Here is a 21,015-nt window from a genome sequence, read left to right as displayed (position 1 = left end):
TTGCCCACTTTCTTTGAAAGTGGAAGGAGTCCCATGAGTTTAGCTTGCCGGTCATCTAGCATGAATTCCGTCAGTGTTGTGAACCCTCTGTTCCCATAGTGGAATCTTCACAGAAACGGGAAATTTTGGAGCAAGGAAAGGGGAAGGGGGTTGCTTATGACAGGGAATTTCCTCCTGTAGGCCAAGAACACCACTTGCAGACAATTAGGAGAAGAGCGAGGGGCTGCTGACCTCTTCAAACAACCAGAGTAGATCCGGGGGTGAGGGGAATTTGGGGATTTTTTTGGCTGCTTGAGTATGGTTATGACCGCAACTAAAAATACCCAAACTGACAAAGGCCCACCCCAGGTACTTAGTTCTATAGTGGATACTTGTTGGGTTCATTTCCTTGGTGTGCGATGTGAATGATATGTACTGTGTTGTGTAGTGAACTAAAATAAGTGACATAATTAATGAGCAATTTACTCGGCTTACGTATGACGATAAGTTTCAAATCGTTTTTGAATTTTTGTTTTAAATCAACTTTGTGCATACTGGACTTCTAGTTTAATGTGGGATCCAAACCACTATGTGCCTTTACTGGGTATCGAACTTGGGACCCCTTAGTTTCAAGGTGGCAACGCTGCACTACACCAACGAGGAGGCCCCAAGCTTCAACTCGTGAAGATATGTAGGTCTCAGACACTTCAAAAGAAGTATACAAGGTAAGAAGTTTATTATATATTTTATTCTCGTGTCTAGGCCTACATAAATATTTCACAATATCACATCACTTTAAAATCCCAAAAAATGAGCAAAGAAGAGCCCCTCCCCCCCCCCTTTTCCACTGAAGCAAATTTTTGTCCATTTGAACATTATGATGTAGTGAGATAGCCCAGATTCTGTACCCAGTATATGCCACTGGCAAGCCACAGAAACTTTTGCTCCATACTTTCCAATATTCTTGATTAGTGATATTGATGTTCTTCATTCATTCATAAAACTATTGAACTTTTCAAAATAGGATGAAAAGACACAACCAGAAAAAAATATAAATTCTTGCAACAAGTAGTGAAAAAATATCATATATGTCCATATAAATGTATGAATTCAATTGAATGAAATGTACCCATGGTAGATTAAGATAGTAAATGCACTATACGTAATTTAATGTTTTCTTAAAAACAGTTTTTAATTTTTTTCTGTTAGTGCTGGCGAGACATCAGTTGATCCTCTTGGAAATGTGCTTGTTAGAGTTACATACAGTGGTTCAGTGTTTTGGGACCCTCCTGTGAAATTCGAGGCTTTCTGCAATCTAGATCTCAAACATTGGCCTCTTGATGTTCAAACCTGTAGCTTGCATCTAGGGTTTTCAGGGCAGCAAGATTTAATTGGTTTTGCTTTGCTGGAAAATGGAAGTCAGGTGAGTGATGGTTCAATATAGTGTCATAAAAAATGACTGGATAAACGGAGCGAATGAAGAATATAGAGAATGTCTCCAATGTTGTTATTTTTCAGTATACTAACTAAATTTGGCTTTGTAATCACAAATCTGTTGTTAAAATGCGGGGGTCACATGTGGAAATAGCGAAAAAAAACAGATGTAAGCAGATTTTTTTTTTTTACAGCTGTATCGCATTGTTTTAGGAACAAAATTTTAACTAAGCTTGCCTAACATATCCTAACCTAACCTTACCGGAAATGGTTTGTGGGGCTATCCATGAATGCTGCCCATGCATAATGTACTGATTAGAAGGCCAAAAGTAGTTAATATACCAAATATTAATGAAATTTCGAGATCCTTTTTTACCCTAACCTTACCAAAAATGGTTTGTGGGGATATCAGTTAAATGTTTTGCCAATGAGCACATATTGTAATAAAATATAAGTTTTGTAGCACTAGCTTCCTCACTGCCCAAGATGCCATTTTTGTAGAAGAACGCTTGAACACCATTGCCAAACTTACCTTTAATCAAAGTCTGTCCTCTGTTCCGCCATGCTTCAACGATTAATGATCTTCAACTAACGAAGCAACAATTAATGCTCTGCAAGTAACGAAGGAACAGTGTGGCAATGCTGTAGACAGTGCAACGAGTGCACAATTTTAATGCATTTTTATGCATTCATATTATAACTAACATTACACTTGATTGCCTCCTTATAAGATAACTAGAAATATTAATAGAATTACTATCAGGGATCGAAATGGAGCAGATATTCCGGTTGGTGAATATCTGAAACCTTTCCATTCTGTCTTGTCAGAAATGGCAACAGACCATTCCAGTTCATTTAAAATTTTTAAATATTTCACTACATTTTCCATTTGAGTGTGAATACTTTTAATAGAGCATATTATAGCATCCATATAAGCTTCCGCCTCTACATGGAGATGCGTTCTTGATGCAGAGTATGGTGAATGGCATCTATGTTGCCTTCATCTTTATTAAGTGGTTTGTGAATTTCATTTTCACTTTTTTATTTGTTGTTGTGTCTTGAGGATTTGGTTGTTCTGACAGATTAACCCAAGAGCCAAATTTCAAGTCAGTTATACAGTAAATCCAAATCTCTACTCATAATCAAAATAACAATATGGAAATATCTTTCGCTTGCACAAATTGTTTTTTTAATAAGTAATATTGAGAATATGTTCGAGGCTTGTCCGGAAAGTGAAGATACAAACCAAAAATAAGATATAAAAGAAATGTATTGCTCGCAACTAAAGTTACACTTGATACACTGATGCAGAGGCTATTTCTCCACATAAGTGCCACCATTGTCCAAACATTTGTTCAGACGCGGAACAAGTTTTTGTATCCCTGAATCGTAGAAATCCACCTCCTGCACCTGGAACCAAGTTTGACTTCTTCCCTGACTTCATCGTCGTCGGCAAAGTGTTTTCCACCAAGATTTTTCTTGAGGTACAGGAACCAGTAGCGAAGCGTGGTCTTAAGAGGAAGGAAAGCAATGCAGTACTCCGAAAAATGGGGGGGGGTATATAAATTATACAGTCCATTGCCCCAGTTTTTCTAGGAAAGAAAGGACATTTTAAATAATAATAATATATCCATGAACTCCTCTCTCAACGGCCATACTGCTAAGTTCAAAATTCTTTTCACGTTATTGATAATAAAATACTTGCTATTACTTACAGCTTCCCGTACGAAATTTGAAATATTCATGTTTGTTTCACAAAAGAGAACACTCACTTCAACCACTCGTTCTTCCCACATAAATGGAAAATATTCCGAAAAGCTCAGAAGCTAACAGAAAAGCGATGTCAACCTCGTTGTAAAAATTAATGTTCACGGGGGAGTAATAGAACTGACTTGAAGCTTAAAATTAATTAAGCTTTCGAATAATAGGCCATTACAATAGGAAGAACATGCACTGTTTCTTCTTTTTAATAATGTATTATGTTAATAAAAATAATATTTCGAGTTGGATAGCTTTTATGACTTAACGTTTTTGCTATTTGCAGGTCTCAGAAGAGAGTTTCATTGCTTTTTTTTTTACATACGTTTTATCGAAAAACAACATCAGTTCATTGTTTGTATGAAAACTTACGATACATATAGTGTAAATTATTTGGTAGTTGTCAACACTGGCGTGCGTTGTAATTTGAGACAAGAGAAGTGTGAAGCGGACAACAGCCAGCTGTTCTGCAGATTCCAGCGCTCCCCAGTGCCGGAACACCATGTTTGTCTTATCCCTGAACGTCGACATTATTGACACGTTTTACAAATCTTGAAACTCAAAGTAATGCTTTAAAGTTTATCTACATAGAATTTGGAACAGTTATAATAATTTATTTCAATAATTCTGTGTTTATAATAAAGCAAATATAAATCTTCGAGATCATGTTAACACTTATATGTTTTCTGATAGTAGTGTCTGTTTTCTGCTTGGCTCGGGTGTTTTCGAGAAGCCGAAAAGCTCCGAAAAGCAGAGCTTTTATTAGTGGTTTGGGGACCGTACCTTCACCAGCATCTACCCTTCGCCATATGATACTTGAGAAGCGTTGGTTTCCCGCACAGTGGCTGCAAGCAGAGATGTTGCTGCTTGCCAACGGGCTGCGGAGAGAATTTGCGGCCGTAAAATTTCGCGAAATCGAGTGCGATAGAAAATAAATAATGCACTCAACGTTAAGTACATTAAATAATATTTTAATTGTGCAAGCAGTGCTTGCATTGCTTGTACTATATCTTCGCCACTGACAGGAACAGGTGGTAGTTGCTGGGTGCAAGGTCGGGGCTGTATGGCGGATAGTGAAGGACCTCCCATTGAAACTGTGCAAGCAGATTCTTGGTGATATTCGCTGCACGGGAGCGGGCATTGTCATGAATAAAGCGGATTCACTTGACAACATGCCTCTCCGTTTGTTTTGAATTGCACGTCGAAGATGTTTCAAAGTCTGGCAGTAGGTTTCAGCATTAATCGTTCTTCCAGGCGGCATGAATTCCACCAGCAGGATGCAGTCCCAGAAACCGGTTGCCATCAACTTGCGGGTTGAAATTGACATTTTAATTTTTTGGCTTTTGGATAATGGGTACGGCGCCACTGCAGTGACTGCTGCTTGGATTTAGGCATATGGTGGAACACCCATGTTTCATCACCTGTCATGATGGAGTCCAGGAATGCATCTCCATATTCTGCGTAGCGACTAAGAAAATCCAGTGCAAATCCCAGTCGTTTGGTTTTGTGTTCGTCAGTCAAATGTTTTGGGACCCAGCGTGCACACAACTTTCTCTACCCTAACCCACTCACAACTTTATGAATAGTGGTTTTGAAACTGTCAGGAAACATCACACACAATTCTCGAATTGCCACCCGCCTATTCGCACGCACCTCTGCTTCAATACGATTGCGAAGGTCGTCAGTGATCACGGACGGCCTCGAAGTTCTCTCTTCATCATTAACATCACGTCGACCTTCTGCGAAGGCTCGGCAACATTTCGCCACATTTTGACGATTCATTACGTTCCCGTTCACAGTCACAATTTCTTGGTGGATCTCCGATGTACACTTTCCTTGTGCCTGCAAAAACCTCATCACGGCACGGACTTCGCGGGATTCGGTATTGCTGCTGCAATTTCCAACGCATGTTCCTCGCACAAGACTCAGCGCAGCACTGAGAACTCACTCCCAATCCTCGTCGTATGGATCACGGTTACTGCCAGGGTTGCCAACTTTGGTACACATTTTTCTCCTAACGTGCAAATATGTTTGTATCTTTACTTTCCGGACAAGCCTCGTACATTTAATGTACATTTTGAAAATTTGTGCGTTTACTCACTAAATATATTCACAGTATAAAAAGTATAAAAAACTTACGTGAGTGGGTATAATAGTCGTAACACTCCTTGCAGACGACGTTTCGCGAAGCTACGCTTTGCTTCTTCAGGTATTTCTTTTCAGTATACAAAATACTTCGTCATATGTGTAAAAATAAATCCAGGATTAGGTAAAAAAGTGTATTGGGATATGGAATTTAAAAATACATGAAGTTAAAAAAGCCATGTAGGCTAAGAGAATTCTAAAAGAACGGTGTACCCATACTACCATACAGAATGAATGACTACTGTAGCGTACAAATGCGACATCCCCTCCAATGAGCACTCCACAGATTCCGAAGCAGCACGGGTCACTTCCGACGCGACATGGAATTTAACAGACTGTTCACTCTTTCTTCCCCACCGTTTAAACAAGTTGATCCAGGCCTCATTCAAGTTACCATCATCCCTATTTAGTTTTTTCCCCTATCAACACAAATATTTGCAGCCTCGTGAACGTTCATATCAGGTTGTTTATGATCTCTTTTTTTTACCACTTCTCTTTTTCTAACCTTATGCCCTTACATTTAATTAAAGCAATTTCCCCATGTTGGACTAGCTAACTATCATCCACAATATCCATCTGTTTAAATTTTAAAAAGGAAGAAAATTCCAGAAACTGGTATCACATACTATTTGGTGTTTATGTAAATATTTTAATATTAACTATTATTAATTGTAATACAGTGCATAATTTCCTACACTAGCCGTTTCTTGTTGCTCTAAAACCAGACAAAAAAAAAAAAAAAAAATACAGCATCTTAATGAAAATAAAGTGTTCCATTTCATGTAAATTTCCATTTCAAGCCCTGACTATTACAGCTTATGCATTTTGCTTAGATGTGAATTGAACAGTGAAATATCTATGCAAAATGTTTAATTTGCATGGTGATGAAACTGGTTCATTCATGAATATTACAAAAAAATAACAACTATTGAAAGTATATCATGCTTCAAAAATTGCTTTCAGCTATAATTAAATGTTCAAATGCAATGCAAACATCATGGATGATTGAAAATGTAACAAAACAATAACAATTGAGATTTTAGACAGCCAAAAAGATTAACTTTTATTTTGGTTCCAGAGAGTTCCCTCATTAGACAAGCACACTGAACAGAAAAACTCACAATCTTTGTTTCAGGCTCAGGTCCTTGTAAGAGTTTCTTCATTGTATTGTATTAATTGTAATACAGTGCATAATTTCCTACACTAGCCGTTTCTTGTTGCTCTAAAACCAGACAAAAAAAAAAAAAAAAAAAAATACAGCATCTTAATGAAAATAAAGTGTTCCATTTCATGTAAATTTCCATTTCAAGCCCTGACTATTACAGCTTATGCATTTTGCTTAGATGTGAATTGAACAGTGAAATATCTATGCAAAATGTTTAATTTGCATGGTGATGAAACTGGTTCATTCATGAATATTACAAAAAAATAACAACTGTTGAAAGTATATCATGCTTCAAAAATTGCTTTCAGCTATAATTAAATGTTCAAATGCAATGCAAACATCATGGATGATTGAAAATGTAACAAAACAATAACAATTGAGATTTTAGACAGCCAAAAAGATTAACTTTTATTTTGGTTCCAGAGAGTTCCCTCATTAGACAAGCACACTGAACAGAAAAACTCACAATCTTTGTTTCAGGCTCAGGTCCTTCTAAGAGTTTCTTCATTAATTTCGTAAAATATTTCTTGTAAGCACCAGTGGCGTAGCATTATAGTACGCCCGTACGCCCGGCGTTCCCAGATTTAAAATTTTAAAAATGCTAAAATGCTGTGATTATAAAGTAAAACGTAACTAATTTCAAATATGTTTGACCTTCATGGCATTATAATAGCTATTTTTCACGATCCGCTTGCAACGCTCCACTCTCAACACTCGTTCTAGCATCTCTTTTCAATGCCTTTCCCAGCCGGACGCCGAGCAGGTTCGGCGTACAGGACTCCTATATTCCTTGCTGCCTTTATGGAGGGAAAGCTTCCATTTCTACAGCACGCGCGTAAATGGGCTCTCTTACGCTGCCGTACGAGAGGTCTACCGTGATTGGTTCATGTGACCCTTCCTACCTTCTGAAGCAGACGACAGCGGTAGCATTCCTACCCGGTTCTTCGCTCTCATGCAACTCGTGCTATGTGATGCTACAATACGCAATATTGACTGACGTAACTTTACAAATCTCAAATATACTGCTTCTTAATGGTCACTGCATTGTATGATTTATCGCACGAACAGCGATGTGCATTAGAAACTAAAAGATCAACACAGTTTTTGTGAAGTAAATTGGTGAAGTCCTCGTGGTAGAAATTCAGCGTGTTGCTGCTCTACCACTTAACCTGCAAAACTATTAAATTTTTTTATTGTATTTTTTCGTTATTATCTAACTGCTTAATATTGTGTCAATGGAAATGTTTAGCATTCATTTGAAAACTCTTAACATCGAATGGTCTCTGGACAAAATTATTATTCTCAAGATGTAATAAACAGTGGTCTGAATTACTAATCGGCACTGTTACGTCAGTAGAGTGTACGATATTTGGATCATCCACTCTGCTTTGCACAGTGCGCCAAGATGACAGAGGTCCCTGGTTCAAATCCCAGCGTGAGCACGGGTGTTCTTTGTCAGTGTCCCTTCATCAATATCATCACTCATATTCATATTCGCGATTAACCAAAAGTGGTAGAAAAGCGAAGTAAAATAAACCAAATCAATGAGTAGTTGGATCAACCACAACAATGACGTCTGCTGTTGTTCAAAGGCGCTTGTGATTCAGGTAGGTTTTCTAATGACTTGCCATGCAGAAAGGTATAAAACACCAGAGTTCAAAACATTTGTGGCATAGTGAGGCATCTAATTGTCTAGCTAAAACATGCATGGATGATGTTTTATTGAAAACCCAGCTGACTTCAGGCAAATAAACAATACCTGTGGCGACTAATACCATAAGTAAGTTATTAAGCAAGAAAGGGCCGACCCTTTCTTCGGACTTGGTGTTCCCACCCGAAATGTCCATGCTACGCCACTGGTAAGCACGTAATGCTTTCAATGTAGAATTGCTTATCTTGTAGCTTACGGTTCTTACAAGCACATAAACACAATTTTCGAAGTAATGTTTTAGGAGAACACATGCTCCCTTCATCAGACAATTATTCTTGTTTGATTAATGTTGCAGTTATAGCAATGTAGTAAATTTAACAAAAATAAAAAGAAGCAGTTATGCAATGAATCTTGCCAATAATCTTACATTGTTGAAACATAACAACAACTGTAAAACATTTTTTTTATAAATATTATTATTATATTAAATGAAGATATCAAATTTTAGTCATGGATCTCAAATATCATCAGGCAATACAAAATCATCATCCTCCCTACAAAGATCTCTCCTGTAGGACTAAATTTGCATGGTAACATTAATCAAACAAAAATAATGTCCAATGAAGAGAGCATGTGTTCTCCCGAAGCAGCGGTGGTGCCAGGATTAATCACCTGGGGGTGCTGAGAGGGTGCGAAATGAAATTTAGGGGGTGCGATGTAGAAAATAAAGAAAACATGAAATATGCAAGTATGTTTTAGTCCCTAAATCAAATATCAATCAACTTTTAGTAGGCATCTGTAATAATATGCTAATGAAACTGAAGAATATTAGCGACTTGCTTCATTTTTGCCTGATTTTAGCACAACAACGACGTTTGGAAATTTGAAAGGAACAGCTTGTTCAAGGAAGACCAATGGCATATATGGACGACTGGAGGATTTTTTTCCCATGGAGAGGCAAGCAAGGCAAGGGATTTTTCCACAGAGAGGGCTCGAGGTATATTTTCACCCCTAATATTGTTGCTCACTCAATCTAAAAAGTACTTCAGTTTGAAGTTACCATGTTCCTGAAGCACTCGTGTAATAATTAACATAAGTGACCATGAAATGTACACTTTTAGATTGACATCCATTGTTTTAAGTTCAGTTTATGCACATATAGGCTAATCGAGACTGGCCCTACAATTTAAAGTGGGATCCGAACCTTTATATGCCTGCACGGGATATTGAACCCGGGATCCCTTGATTACAAGGCACAACCAATTGAGGTACAAAATTCAAGTGTCAGATATGCTGAGTGTTCAGTTTGTGTGCATTAGTTAAATGGCTACTATGCAACCTAAATTTCTGCAATTTGAAAAAGAAAATAAGTTAAATAACACAATAAATATCAAATTATGTAGTCACTTTCATGTAATTATCAATTCACTCTTTTTGGACTGCTTCTCTTTTCTGAAAAGGTTCCGTTGCTTTGTTACTCCTCTTTTCGTTTTACATAATGCATAACCTACCTTTTGCCTGCCTAGATGCTGTGGTGTCAGGACAAAACTATAAGTGCACCTTCTTAGTTAAAATCCCTTGGTCCTCACTGTCCCCAATAACGAATTTTTGGCCTCTTCATAACAGTCTTTGAAAAAGTCTAAAATCGTACGTTTACTAGAACAAATAGAACGAATTAACAAGGACACTACCGTCACAATAAAACTCGTGTAAATAATTTCCCGAGAATGACCTGATGATACTTGAAAGCAACTGAAATTTTTGTTCCAATGCGACTTGAAGAAAAGAGGAAGATGAAGTAGGCGAACAACAAAACCGTGTATCAACAGTGCAAAGGAAAACATACAACTGACACTTAGCCTGACAGCTATATACATTTAGAAAAACACAGACACGAACAACAAATCTGAATAAATAAAGACAAGGGCCGCTGATCTTACAGTACAGGAAAATAAATGTGGAATCTCTTTGAGAGTAGGATCAATGCTTGCCTGTTGTAAATAATAACAGTCTCACTTCAATACCTAACATTCGGCCCTCAATATGACAACGACATGACATAATATGACACTGTAAGAGGTAATATCTTCGGTAGAATATAGGTTCTGGATAGGGGGTAGGGAAGAAAATTAAGGGGTGCACAAGCAACCCCTTGTGCACCCCTGGTGGTGCCCCTGTCCCGAAGTATTACATCGAAAATTGTGTTTACTTGTAAGAACTGTAAACTAATTACAAGATAAATAATTTCATGTAATTATCATTAATTTAAAAGTGGCAGAAGGGCGATATAAAGTAAGAAAAAGTACAATACTGATTCTAAACTTCTAGTTCTAATCAGTAATCAGAGACATTTTACATTAATTGCTTACCTACGTGCAGCTAATAAATATTAAACAAAAGTAATATGTTGTTCAGAGAGGAAGTGATGGAAAGAGTGTAAAATATTTATCTCTCTTTGTTTACTGGAGATAAAAAAAATCTTATGAAATAGCTCTTAAAGTTTAATTTCACTTATATTTGATGTGTTATTTATTTATTTTCTCTATGAATTACACAAAATTAAGTGAAAATACTAAACTTCTCATGGCTTTCTTTGCAGATGAGCACAGGCTATACTGGTACTCAGTGGAAAATTACAGGATTATCTGCAGCAACAGAATGGATAGAAACCTCATGGCAAGAAGTATCAGACACAACAGAGACATCGTCCTTCACTGTAGACATATCCCTTCGCAGACAGAATCTTATTCACAAAATAATATTCTGCCTCCCACTTTTTGGTGAGTTGTTTGTAAATAATGGATCTTATAATGGTGATGGTATTGGTTGGGGAAAGGGGTGGGGGCTATATACCAGGACTATACTTCTAAAAGAAAGTGTCAAATTTTGGTAACAAGAATTTTCCTTTTGCTATGTGACATTGCATTTTCCCCACTTTTGCCTAATTTCTACAATGAAGATGAATGATGATTAGATGGAATTGAGGAAGGGATACTTACAAAAACACCCATGGCCAACCTGACACTCGAACTTTGGAACTTCGGTGGTAGGATCGAAAGTTGGCAACTTAACACACTTGGCCACGGAGAGTCAACTTTTGCTAACAGTTCACTTTATTTAAACTTTGAGGCATGAAATAATGACATGGGGTTGGGAGATGGAGGGTTTGTGTCAAACATTAATTTAAAATTATCAGAAAAAGAGTTTCAGTCATGATTGCCATATTAAAAGTGAACAACCAAATTAGGGATCCTAACTTCAAGTTTTGTGTAAAGTTAGTATTTCTCTCTCGCTTTGTTTCTCGCTAGTTTACAGCATTAGTAAATTGATCATGGCTGACAAGTGGTTAAGGCTTCAATCATGTTATCAATATAAAAGTTACATAGCTTCAATCATATCTGAATATCTTGATTCACATATATTTTAGGGTCTACCTTTCCTGATAATCTTTTTGTAAAGCATGATAATTTTTCATAAACTTATATACAATGTCTTCTTTGTATATATGCCTGACGAAGACCAAAACACTGCATGGACAGAGGCCTTTGAATTAATTATTATATCAAATTGGTGGTGGTAACGCAGGCAATAGTGAGGAATCTTGAGATTATTTTAAAGTTTACAAATATATTTTGTTTCGGTTGAAACCCAATAACTAGGGACATTGAATTTTCGCGATGCACGAAATCGCGAAATGTGAAAAAAGATGCAAATTTGAACATTCTGCACGTAACTACACCCCCCAATGATGAAATATGCATGAGTTTTATTCGCGAAGTAATGCAAAATGTGTGCTTTTCCACGAAATGAACGCTTTTTCGTGAAATATCTCAAATTAAGTAGAAAACATGCAATCTAGGTTGTGCGCCCAAACTGTCGATTTGTAATGAAACGTTTGTCTAAAGTTTCCTACCACTTGCAGCTGAAGAACGTTTTATCTTCGATCACATCAGGAAGATGCTGAAAATTGGGATTTCCCATGCACATAATCTCAGTTCGAAAACTTCACTCCCTGTCAAGCTGCATTCCTTTCTTCACCCGAATGTCTATTCAACTTCCAGTTTCATTAACTTGCTAGCTGTAGCAGCGATAAGATTAGTCTGTTCTGCACATCAAGGGAAACAATGGTGTCATTTGGTCATGAATGAATTTTGTTTATCATGTGATTTTCAACATGTGTTTGTGTATGTGCAGTAGTGATTAGATTATTTTATTTGTTGGACAGCAAGGATATCCTTTAAATACATACAATGAATAAATCACTTGAGATATATGCAATTTAGAAATGAAGTGATTTTGTGTTGATGTTTTCTTTTTGGTTGGACAACTAAGTACTTGTGTATGTGTACAGTATATAAAAATGAAGAAGTTTATCAATTTATAGCTCTTTTGTATGTTGTTTCCTCTCATAATGAAAAAGTGTGTGCCAATTTGTTTTTTTACCGATGATCTAACATTTTATTTACCGCTCTCCTCAGTTTTTATTTACCATAAATTTGTGTCCCTACCAACAACACATTGAATATATATTATGAAAGGGAAAGGGGGTGGGAGATTAAAAGCCAAGTCACAATTAGGAATATAATTGTGACGTGTTACTCTTGATAGTAAGGGACATGTGCGTTCTATTTCTGCTAAGTAACACGGGCCAATCAATAGTGGGTTTTTGAAAATGACAGGCAACAGTGTTGACACATATATTGCAACGCCAAGGGGGATTTGACGTCACTTGGGGTTATGCTCAGGGTGGTTCATGGATACTTCAATAATACATTTTTCTAATGTTTATTTTCTCTCTAATTTACACAGGGTTCCTCAACTTCGGATATATAAGACCAGTAATGCGCATGTAGCATAATGTCCGACCTCTAAGACACTGTGTTCTAAAATACTGAGTTATAAGATCTAAGTTCTAAGTTCTAATCCTATAAGTAACTGAATGGAGATAATCTAAGGTGCCATACTATAGAAGAATATAGTAAAGTCCTTTTTACGTAAGATTGGCAGAAGCGACACCATCAGCGTCAGACAGCAATTCCCCTGGTACAGGATGCTGTTTTCCTAAAAGGGTTTTTTTTATACAATTTCAGTCAGCGTGTCTCGATACTTGCCCTAACCTTCAAGAGACCTTCTCTATTCCAGTGGCCATTTTCGCATAAGTCCATTTCCTACTGTCTTGCCCTTCAGAGGACAAGCTATCAGGGCGATCACTATCTCATGCACGTGGAGGGGTTGGGGGGACCACATGTGCATGTGGAGACCTTGGTTGAGGACACTAGCAATTGCTATCTGACCTTGTCTCCTCTAATGACAGATTATCTCACTCTTGCGTTTGCTAGGCCACATCCTGTTATTTAACTGTGTTGTTTACCAGAATAAGGGAAAGATGGTATCTTTCCTTTGACTTTTCCTAGAGGAAATATCGGACTCGCTATCTCTGTGGCTTGTTTGGCAGAAGCCTGCACAATAAGGATTTTACTTAATGCAACTAACTGTTTGAGATTGGTGTCACTATTGCCAATACAATAAAGAATTTTGCCCATTACAATATGGAGCATCGAATTGTGATGAACTTTGTTGTGAGGGTTTATGAAATAGGCAGACATCTACAAAATACTTAAAGTACAGTCTATTGATGGAACAATCTACCTCATAAAACATCTGATGGTTAAAACATTTTAAAATGTTAGTCAAGGTCCATGATTGACAATCGAGGACGTGATGGTTGAGCATGTATAACAGGAGCATGTATAACAGACATGAAACACGCTATGAACTTGCAGGAGACAGAAAACTTAATTGTGCAGTAGAAAATCTAACAGCATCTTACTTCTGCAGGATGTACTGTTCTCTAAACTACCTACCTATTACAACTTGACTGGAGATATAATCTCATCCCCACTTATGCAAGATATTTCCACTTCTTTTGATCAATAGAACTGTTCTTGAGAGGATAAAATTTCGGTAGTTGTGTCAAAGTAAAGCAAACTGTCTGATTCTAGCTCTGCTGCCCTGACAAATCTTTCTGTGCAGAATACATTAAGAAACAATATACTTTCCACTTCAATAAATGTGCTTCAATAAAGCTTTGCTTGAATGCCCCTCATACTGTGCAAACATGTTCAGTGTGTACTATATTAAATGTATACTTGTTGAGAAATTTGCTTTCAACATTTGACTAAGAATACCTCATATTTGAAACTATATTAATCTTACAAGGAGTGGGCATGGCTTGGGAAATTGAGTTTGGGGTGGGGCACTCTGTGTGGTATGGCGAGGTACTAATATGCAGTAGCCAGCCAGTTCAAAGAAAGAAATTTCGAAGTTTTTCATAATGTCTGACTGTCAAGTGGCCCAGTGACCACGTAGTAGTGTATTAGATTCACATGCCCAAGGTTCTGGGTTCGGTTCCCATTTGGTTGTCATGCTTTTTTTTTATTAACTCGAGCAACTGTTTATTACATTTTATTTAATAATTTATTGAAATAAATATGAAGTAAGAATTTATAAATTTTGAAGGAAAAAATACTCTTTTTTTTTAATGTTTCATTTAATTTTCCCATCATTTTACAGTAAATAATCCAGAGTGGTAATTATCATAAAAGAGTAAAAAACAAAATATTTCTCCACAACACACTGCAAATAAAAATGAGTTTTCGCAATAAATATTTGCTCGAGTTAATAAAGAAAAAAAAGTAGGGACAATCGAATGAGAATCAAATGCAGAATCTTCAGCACATGAAACTGATATGATACCACCTGGCCACTTGGTAGTCTGACAATGTCTTTAACTAATGAGGTGTGCACATGGATGTCCGCAGGAATTTTTCCAACAATTAGAATATGTTGCATAAAACAGTTTCACACCTTTCATTTCAGCTGTAGGAATGATTGTCTTGTCATCTTTCTGGGTGTCTCCTCATGGCAGTGGGAAAATAATAATTGGCTGCTTTACACTAATCATCATGGCAATGCTGGTAGTGCTCTTGGCTACTATAGTTCCTGCTTCATTGAACCATGCTCCAACAATAGGTAAGTATTAATTCTCTTAGCAAACAATTAACTTTTACTCTTGACAGCTGGCAGAAGGGTGGATAGACCCAACATCAAAACGAAGTGAAATCAATTATCATGTGGGCATGCTAGAGCTCACTAATCTTCATTATCTTTCAGGGTTACTCTTATCACTGTGGCACATATGGTACAAGAATTTCCCAGTTTTTTCTTGTCAGGTCCATGCCATCATACCACTCATTGCTTAACTTTCTACCCTGAAGCACACCCTTGTTTTCATGCTGACTGCTTTGGGAGTTTCACATGACTGTTGGACAAATATGGTAATGTTATATCTGGTTTAACTATACAGGATGGCCATAAACTCTTTCCAACATTACAAAGGTTTTATCACAAAGAAACTATTACAGTTACAGCTTCGTGGCTTGTGGCAAAAGAAAGAGAAACTTATAGTTTATTTAGAATGTTAATACACTTCCACATGTGCACTTTTTGTCACCCGCAGAACGTATAAGCGATATTCAATTTCACACCGTGTTGTGCAATATTTCTTTGGTGACACAAGCAACAGTGCAGTTATCCATCTCAGTATGTCCAGATCACGTATATTGCATACACTCTGTCCTTGATATAATTCCACAGGAGGGCCTCCCCGATGGCGCAGTGGCAGCGTCATCGCCTTGTAATCAAGGTGTCCCGGGTTCGATACCCGGTGGAGGCACAAGTGGTTTGGATCCCACTTTCAACTGTAGGTCCAGTCCCAATTAGCCTTACTGTGCATAAAGTGGACTTAAAACAACAAATCAACCAACCAACCAACCAATTCCACAGGAAAAGTCAAGGGGAGTTACATCTAGCAATCATGACTTGGTCTCATGATTGATTCATTTTTCTTTGCTTTTTGTGCCACTTTTGGCTAATTTTCGAAGATGGGGATGAGTGATGATATGATGAAATTGATGAATGGACAATCACAAACATCCATGCCCAGACCAGGATTCGAACCCAGGATCCCTGGCATCTTAGCACGATGTGCTACCCACTCCACCTCAGGGGGCCGGCAGGTCTCACGATACCATAAAACACATCGAGCTTTCACCTGAACTGACGATACTATTAGTTCCAGAGAATGCAGCACCTCCTATACCAACTCAGACTCTATCCAGAACAAAGGGAAAACACTTTATGAGTTTCTTTTTCTTTTGTCACAAGCCAGCTTTAACTTTAATAGTTTCTTTGTGATAGAACTTTGTAATGTTGGAAAGACTTTGACCAGCCTGTATTTTTTTATTGTCCAAATGTAGAATCAGGTGCGATTTTTTCATGAAGCTTTTCTGTGTTCCCTGATCTCTGTACTACATATAAAATCGTGACATTTCAGTGTATTTCTTTTTCATATTATTCAGTACATGTTAAACCTCAAAATAATCATTTATACCACATTCTTCTGTATCGCAAAATGGACCGAACCCTTGACGGCGAGACTGTAAGTCAATCGCTTAATGCACTAGGCCACTGAAGTGGCTTCTGACATACAAATAACAAGGGCCTTGTCCTACGGTTATACACATGATAGCATCAAAGTAAATATCTTAAGTATTATCATTACCAGGAAGAGAAACTGGAAGAACTAAATGCAATGTGAAATACTTTTAAAACTTATTTGTATCTTAACTATAGTAGTATGTTCACTATTATAATCATGCCATTAGAAAATATTAGTAACTGAAGAATTACTTTACACATCAATGGGTAGACTGATGTGATATTTTTGCAGATATCGGTCAAGTACTCACTTGAAACTTACTTATACCAAATACTGATTTAATGGTATTGCAAAGGTTCCTTGAAGAATATTAATTTCCTTAATGCTTATAACTAGGTGACTATTGCCTTTGAAAAAGAAACTGCATATTTAGACTTAAACGTAGTTTATAAAATGATAAATTGCGTTTATATTTATAAAAATAGTAACTAAGTGGCATAATTTTTATTTATAAAAAATAAACAAAATGGCATAATTTTGTATTTATAAAAATATAAACAAAATGGCATAAATTTGCGCTAAATTACAGGCTCTTTACAGATATAACAATATTGATACATGATAAGCCGATACACCATTGTGCCTGCAACAAGCAATACCTATATATTACCGTTTAATCAGTCCCATTCCTAATTTCCATATCAGTTCATAAAATATTCACATTTTTCCTGTGAAGGAAATTTTCATCTTTCCATGTATTCTGTTAATTACACATGCAATTGCTAAAAAATACTTCAGAATACAAATAAGAATGCTTTTCTAAAATATTTCACCAAGATGAAACAATAATGTTAAAAATGTGTGCCAGCCAGCTTTATTATCGTGATAACTAAATGATAAAGCAAGCCTGTTGTTTTTTAATTCAGCTCAATATTTCTATGGTGATGTGTTGAAAATATTTATATGTCTGAACATGAAATAGTTGATGAAATTAGGAATGAAAGCAGATAAACGGATGCATAAGAAACAATAAATATGCCAGAATTTCTTGAGTTATTCACCTTGAAATCATTTACTTTCCTTGCAATCATTATTACTTTTGTGGGTTGAAAAATTCAATATTTTTTATGAAGAATGCACAATGTAGCTTTCATCTTTATTGTGTTTTCTTATATTTTATCAATTTTCTGACACTTAAGTGATGATTAGATGAAATTAATAAATATATGCTTACAAATGAATGCTTTATGCCCAGGCCAGGACTCAAATCTAGTACCATCGGTGTTGAGCTTATGAGTGAACCACTCAAGAGCTCGGTCATCGAGACAGAATCAATTTTTATTGTTACAATTACAATTTGCAATTTAGTATAAAAATATACAAGTTCTTTAAGAAACAAGTTTTACTTTGATATTATTATTGGCTAACTTCTACACTGAGGTCAAGTATTTTGTACAAGTATTCTGAAAAATAAAATTAACGCAATAAAAACATTTATATTACATTATCTTAAAATATATGATATGCATTGATTTTATTATGTTAATTATCTTTCTTTGCAGTCCTCCTGTATACAAGTGGAATGATAATGATAGTTGTATCTTTAATGACTTCTGTTATTGTGATCTGCTTGACACGATATGAACATGCACATCCAGTGCCTTCAATGCTGAAGGACATGCTAACAGGATGGACCAGTTACATCCTGTGTTTACCACACACAAAGGAAGAGGTAAATACAATTTACTTCTACAAATTAGAAAGAAAAGAAAAGTTCTGTAACTATTTGACATTACTCACCTAGCTAATCTGATGATTATCAGTATATTACATCATTTTTCAGGCTTGGTGCTATTGTACAATTAACATAAAATGGTACGAATACTTTACTAGGTTCTTATAAGTGTTCATGAACATAGGCGTGTGCAGAGCATCTGATTAGGGGGTGGGGCAAAAGCCTTGAGGCCCATGAGGCCGAAACACGCCTGCTTAAATAAAGACCATTCTATTCTATTCTATTCTCACTCTTTTAGTTTTATAGCATTGATGGATGTATATGTGTGTGTGTGTGTGTGTGTGTATAACATATTATTTAAATACATTACATAATCAATTCATTCACCCCATAACAAAAATGCAAAAATGATATAAATGTGAACGCTCCTTTTCCTATAGCAGCAACTGTCTGAAGTACTTAGTTGTTCTTACTTGTCCCTCTGGTAATTCACAATGCATTACAGAAAATAAAGAAATTGGGAGCGAAGCGAGCAAGAAAATTTTTCGATCCAAATTTATATAAATTGAAAACAGTATTGATTTAATGGCACGCAAAAGATTTCATGGGATGCCATGGCATTCTCGTCTACAATTTTTCTCATTCAGATCGTTCGGTGTAGGGGGACAACTCTTGCAGCCCCCTAGCTACTACTGCTCTGAACTTCACAAGACTGTAAAGAAAGCAGACATTGCAAGCGAAGCGAGCAAGAAAATTTTACGAAATGAATTTTTTATTTGTATAAAATTTGAAGTCGAGTGGGCAATTGCCTCTCTGTGCCCCACTGCAGGTGCTCCTGGCCATCTGGAAGAAATAATGCAAGAAAGACGTGAAAACTAATTCCATCTTCAATATCCTTTTGTTCTGCTACTCTTAGATTCTGCTAGTCTTGCATTCTTTTACTTCAATGTTTGTACCCCTAGAATTGATTTCCGTCCAAAGTTGGGAAAAAGCAATGCCCCCTGCGGTATCACCACTGAACCTCCTTCCCCCGTAGTTGCTTCGAACTTTCATCGGCTTGAAAATACTTAATTTTCTTTGAGTATAATATTGTTTAATAACAGCAATAAGATTCCTCTACACTAAGTGAAAGTACAATAATATAGGGGCATGAAACGTCTGGAATGAGAGGCAAGGATGACCACCCCTCCTCCTTCGAAAATGAATGTCAACCTAAAAGTATATATTTTACATGTATAATTTGATTTCAGTCATAGTAATTTACATTATTATTATGCGATAATTTCAAATTGAAGTGGTGTTTTGTGAGGGGGGCAACACTATTATCGGGGTAATATGTCCCATGGAAAAATACCTTGCTTGTTCCTTCGTGGAAAAAAATCTGCGAACGTCCGTGATTAGGGGGGGGAAGTGCCCACCCCCCTTGCACATGCCTATGTTCATGAATAAGAAATACGTACTATAATATGCTTTACAATATGTCTCGATCGTCACAATGCATAAAACACAATTATCTCTTCATACATACCTAGCCTAGGATTTTCATGACAGCTTTTTTTTTTTTGTAAGGGTTAGAAATTCATATGTTGAAGAAACTAGTTAAATTAGGGTGTGTTTTAAGGGCATATTTAGGCATATTTGGCAATTTCTATGTGATAGAGTAAATTTTTATAATTTTCGGTTATATTCAGCAAATTTTCTCCTTTTCAAGGATATACAGCCATTTTCAAAGTGGATTCCTTCTTACTCCCATTTTCACTCAACAACCCAATATGCTGCTCTTGTGTCGGCCAAAGTAGGAATAAGCTTTCCTCAGTACAAGGCTTTTCTGGCTGACAAGAGGCAATAATTTCTATTTGAAAATTTACAAAAAGTATTCATTATACATTACAACTCAGGGCTTGTAAAGTGAACTAAAAATAGTATGTGAAAATATCTCAGCTCATGTTAAATATTTATGTTTGAAACAGTTCAGTTGTAAAGAGTAATAAAAATTATAGTGCGTATTTTTTAAAACTTTATGTCATAAGAGCATTTCTTATTTTGCATACTTTGGTTATTTTTAGGTCATAAAAATCCTAGCCATAATGATAAAAAGTAATCAAGCAAGTAATCAAGTAATACTGTTTCCTACTGATTGATGCTTGAAAATTGTAATACTTAAAAGTTGTTCAAAATAATATTGGTTAATATTAGCATGTAAGTATACACTCCAATTAACTGTATCAATTTTGCATAATTTCAAGGATAATTAGACTGTAAAAAGTGCTGTGTGGCATTGTTGCACACCCAGTGCGAAACCAAAATGTCAGAAAAGTATCGGCCAGCATTGTTCAATTCAATCACCACTTTTAACTTAAAGATACAGAAAACTTATGTTTAGTAACAAAGATACAATAAAATACTTTCATCAATTTCTTTCAGATGAGCATGAAGTACAGTACTTTGGATGACTGTCAAGGTGCTAATGAATCTGACAACACACGAGTTGGATATTCACCACCGAGAGATTTCCAATGGCATTGGTTTGTCCTTGGTATGGCTATAGACAGGCTTACATTTCTGATTTACTGTGTTATATTTGGTGTTATTTTTGCTCAATACATGTAAACGTCAGAAATTGTTTACAGTTAAGATAATTAAAAATT

At 36.4% G+C, this 21,015-nt stretch overlaps 1 protein-coding gene across 1 annotated transcript in view; it reads left to right on the top strand.

Annotated features, from left to right (window-relative positions):
• The window catches only part of LOC145994599 (neuronal acetylcholine receptor subunit alpha-7-like), a 47,090-nt gene extending 26,113 nt beyond the window's left edge, over nucleotides 1-20,977 (top strand). The window contains exons 6-10 of the mRNA XM_083130637.1: nucleotides 1,189-1,402; nucleotides 10,732-10,912; nucleotides 15,012-15,164; nucleotides 18,195-18,364; nucleotides 20,792-20,977. Coding sequence (XP_082986763.1) covers nucleotides 1,189-1,402; nucleotides 10,732-10,912; nucleotides 15,012-15,164; nucleotides 18,195-18,364; nucleotides 20,792-20,977 — 904 coding nt within the window. The remainder of the gene's footprint in view (nucleotides 1-1,188; nucleotides 1,403-10,731; nucleotides 10,913-15,011; nucleotides 15,165-18,194; nucleotides 18,365-20,791) is intronic.
• The last annotated feature ends 38 nt before the right edge of the window (nucleotides 20,978-21,015 follow it).

Source organism: Lepisma saccharinum, chromosome 11, assembly GCF_977018435.1.
Source record: "Lepisma saccharinum chromosome 11, izLepSacc3.1, whole genome shotgun sequence".
In the NCBI taxonomy this organism is placed as follows: Eukaryota; Metazoa; Arthropoda; class Insecta; order Zygentoma; family Lepismatidae; genus Lepisma; species Lepisma saccharinum.
This window is presented reverse-complemented; position numbering and strand designations above follow the sequence as displayed.